The 3,957-nt window shown below is 39.1% G+C and overlaps 1 protein-coding gene across 1 annotated transcript; it reads right to left on the bottom strand.

Moving 5' to 3' along the window:
- Nucleotides 1-1,463: 1,463 nt before the first annotated feature.
- LOC112506068 lies at nt 1,464-2,558 on the bottom strand. Its single transcript, XM_025110095.1, has one exon. It carries the CDS (start codon nt 2,556-2,558, stop codon nt 1,464-1,466), a length of 1,095 nt encoding a protein of 364 aa, XP_024965863.1.
- Nucleotides 2,559-3,957: the final 1,399 nt, after the last annotated feature.

Genomic DNA, 3,957 nt, shown 5'->3' with positions numbered 1-3,957 from the left:
CACTTTGAATAGGCAAGCAAACAGTATCCCAAGCAACTCGACATTTACCCATCTGACCCTCAGTTTTATTCCATAAAAAATTACGAAATAGCTGCTCAATTTCATGGATTGTGGTCGCGGGTACCAGAAATACCGACATCCAATAAGTTTGCATTGAGTGGAGCACTGAGATAATTAGTTGTCGACGCCCTCCATAGGAAAGGAATTTATTCTTCCAGTTTAAAAGTCGAGATTTAAGCTTTAACACAAGGGGATTAAAATCACGTACCTTCAGACGGACCGGAGAGAGAGGAACTCCCAAGTAACGTATAGGGAAAACCCCTGGCCGAAAAGATAAGGTATCCCATATAAGAGTTTTGACCTTCATTGCTATATTCCCGAAAAACACCTCACTCTTCTCCAAACTTGGCGACAAACCCGATCGTTCTTCAAACAAGAGAAGGCCACGTTTAATGACTTCCACTGAAATAATGTCCCCCTTTGAGAAGATAAACAAATCATCAGCAAAGCATAGATGAGTCAGCTGTATATCCGCACAACCTTGATGATAAGAAAAATTTGCCTCCTCCTCAATACACTTCGAAAGAAGCATCGAGAGACCCTCCATAACAATAGTAAACAGATAAGGGGAAAGAGGGTCTCCTTGAGAAGGCCCCGTTTACCATGAAAAAAACCCTCCGGCTGTCCATTAACACAAACAGAATACGTGGGAGTAGATATCAGAGTCTTTATCCAGTTAATCATGACTGGATGAAAACCCATGCCCTTCAGCATCTCCAAAAGAAACTGCCAATCAACGGTGTCATAGGCCTTTCGAATATCAATCTTAAAAGCACATTTTGGTTCCCCTTCAGAACGCTGATATCCAGCAACCAGCTCATGCGCCATTAAGATATTATCAGTTATTTGGCACCCAGGAATGAAAGCAGATTGAGCCTTGCTAACAAGAACATCCAGCGATCCTTTCATCCGATCAGCAATAACCTTACTAATACACTTCAACAACACATTACAACATGCAATTGGCCGATAATCAGTAACACTAGATGCATTAGGAACCTTTGGAACAAGGCAAAGAAGAGTATGGTTCAGCTGATACTCCAAAGTTCCTGAATAGAAGAAATTATGTATCCCAGTGAGAACATCCCGACCAACCACATTCCAAGATGCTTTAAAGAATTTAGAAGAATACCCATCAGGTCCTGGAGCCTTATCATTCCCAATGGCAAACAAAGCATCCTTTATCTCCATATCCGAGATATGACGGATTAAGTGCAGAGAATCTGATAACGATAAAGAATGATCAAACACACAATCCCCCATAGATGGAGGAACCAAKACATTAGAGGTACCAAGAATACCTTGAAAATGGGAAAGGAATGCAGCGGGCACCTCCTGATGATCATAAACTGTGCCAGAAGAATCCCTGATAGAGGCAATATGGCTCCGATTGCGCTTTTCTTTCATAGCATGAAAAAAGAATTTACATTTAGCCAAGAGATCTTCGCTTTTTGACGAGCCATTTCCACTTGATCACTTCTAGCTTTTTGATATGCTAACAAGAGGTGAGCAATGTCCTCCTTTAGCATATCATTAAAAGGGTCTAGATCACAAGCTAATTGGGCGACATCAAGCTCCGTCTTTAACTGACCTACCCGTTTATCCAAACAACCATACGAATTCCGGAGACGCCGACAAACCACCTTCAGAGCTTGCAATTTCCGAAGGACCCTCTTCATATAAGATCCTCTCTGCGGTTTCTTCCAAACCACCTCCACAGAAGCAAGGAAATCAATATGAGATGTCACAAAATTATCAAACTTAAAACCCCGCTGGCGAAGACGTCTACCAACTTTAAAAGTAAGAATACCCGGAGAGTGATCAGAAATTCCCCTCGGATCAAAAAAGACTGAAGCATCCCCAAATCTAGTAATAAAAGCAGAATCTCCCAAGATTCGATCCAGTTTGCGCATAATACCATCACCCCCCGAAGGTTTCTGTATCCAAGTAAATTGGCATCCTTGATACGAAATGTCAAACAATTCCGCCTCTTCCAGACAGAGATAAAACTCTTCCATGTCAGAATTTCTCCTAGAGGAACCCCCTAATCCATCATGGGGAAAAAGCATTGAATTAAAATCACCCATTGCGACCCAAGCTTTCCTTTGATTAAACACATGGAATTCACCAAACGCCCGCCAAAGCTCACGCCTATCCACACCCGTATAGACTAAGGTAATAAAAATAGGATCAAGTTGCCCAAAAATCCTAATCTCACAGTGGACATATTGTTGGTGCTGCTCAATCATAAGAACTGACAACACTGTTGGATCCCAAGCAATAATAATACGAGTACCTTGATCACACAAGCTCCCATTCGAGATCCAACTCCAATTTCCAAACACTTTACCACAGACATCCCCCAAATGACTATGTATGACTTTGGACTCAACGATACAACATAAAGACATATGCTTTAAATATATAAGATCACGTACCTCCTTTTGCTTTATTAGGGAATTAAGACCCCTAATATTCCACGAAGCAATCTTTATCATTGAGAGGTTGAAGTGGATCTTGCCCCTTTACTATAATCAAAAGAGTGCCCCTCAGTGTCTATTATTTCCATATCATCATCATCACTGGAGTCAGAAGGTAGAGGGGAAAATCTATTACTCGTAGATGTAATAGAAACTGCACCATGTCTTGGTTTCATCGCTTTAAGCACTCCTTTTACAAGTTCTGGACCCCGCTTTGATCGAAATGTCACATTCGCTTCATCATCTCTTCCTCTTGGCGTTCTCCCAGCATCCACCGTACAATATTGACTTTCATCATGATCCTTACGTTCCCCAATTGATGGATCAGAATCAACCACCTGAACTGCTTCCTTATCCTTTTGAGTAACACCCAAAGTAGACGGTTTATCAGAAATCGGCTTAAGAGTACCAACTCCCACCAATGTTTCGCGCAAATTAGAAGGATCTCCTGACGAAGTGGCCTGAGCACCATTACTAGGTCCTGAACTCTGTTTCGGTCTCCATTGTTTACTCCTTTTCTCTATAAACCCATCATTATGCAACGGCTTGACAATCTCCTTTTGTTTAAGAGTACCCCCTTTCTGACAGGAATTCGTATTATGGCCAAAAACCTTACATTTCGAACATTGAGACGGCACCCAGTCATATTCCAAAACCACCTTTATCACATCTTCACCATCACCCGACAACTTAGGAATGACAACTTCAATTTGCTTCTGAATTGTACCTACGGCCCAGACATCTACCAAAACTTTTGCAAAGTTAATTATTATTTTTCTTAAAATGAAAATCCGTAAACATAAATTTAGGGGTTTTCATACAAAGTTTTGTATTCTACTTGTTTTAATGATTAAATTAAGTTTAGAGAAAAGATTAAATACAATATTTTTGCTTGTTTTTGTAATATAATTGCGACATTGTTGTCTTCTAATTAAAATCATGGAAATAAAAGGTTATTTTCATGATTTCTACGAGAAATTAATGAATTATTAAATTCATGAGTGTTATAAATGTCTTTGATTCAATATTATTATTTTTTGTTTTATAATAATTCAATATTTTAATACAAATGATTTTTTTTATTAACCTAGATATCCAACCCGTTATATAAAACGACTAATACTAGGACGACCAACCGTTTTGAGGGTAGCCTGAAGTCACCGCATTTGAATCTCCATGGCTGGAAGAAGATTTTTATCCCTTCTTAAATTCGAACCTGAAACCTCGAGACATTTTTAACCTTTAAAATTCAAGCTCAAACCAATTGAGTATCACCCTTGTTTATTGTGTATACATATTTGATTTTAAATTTATTAGGAAAATGGTATAAATAAAACTGTGTTACACCAAAAATTTGATATGGACTAAATTGCATTTTCGGACCTTTTGGTTTGTCGATTTTCTTGAATTGGTCTTT

This window comes from Cynara cardunculus, assembly GCF_001531365.2.
Source record: "Cynara cardunculus var. scolymus isolate 2C chromosome LG 2, CcrdV1, whole genome shotgun sequence".
NCBI lineage: Eukaryota > Viridiplantae > Streptophyta > Magnoliopsida > Asterales > Asteraceae > Cynara > Cynara cardunculus.
This window is presented reverse-complemented; position numbering and strand designations above follow the sequence as displayed.

Bases quoted from the DNA above. Each gene is read 5' to 3' on its own strand.
- LOC112506068 (XM_025110095.1), bottom strand. From the start codon at position 2,558: ATGATAAAGATTGCTTCGTGGAATATTAGGGGTCTTAATTCCCTAATA.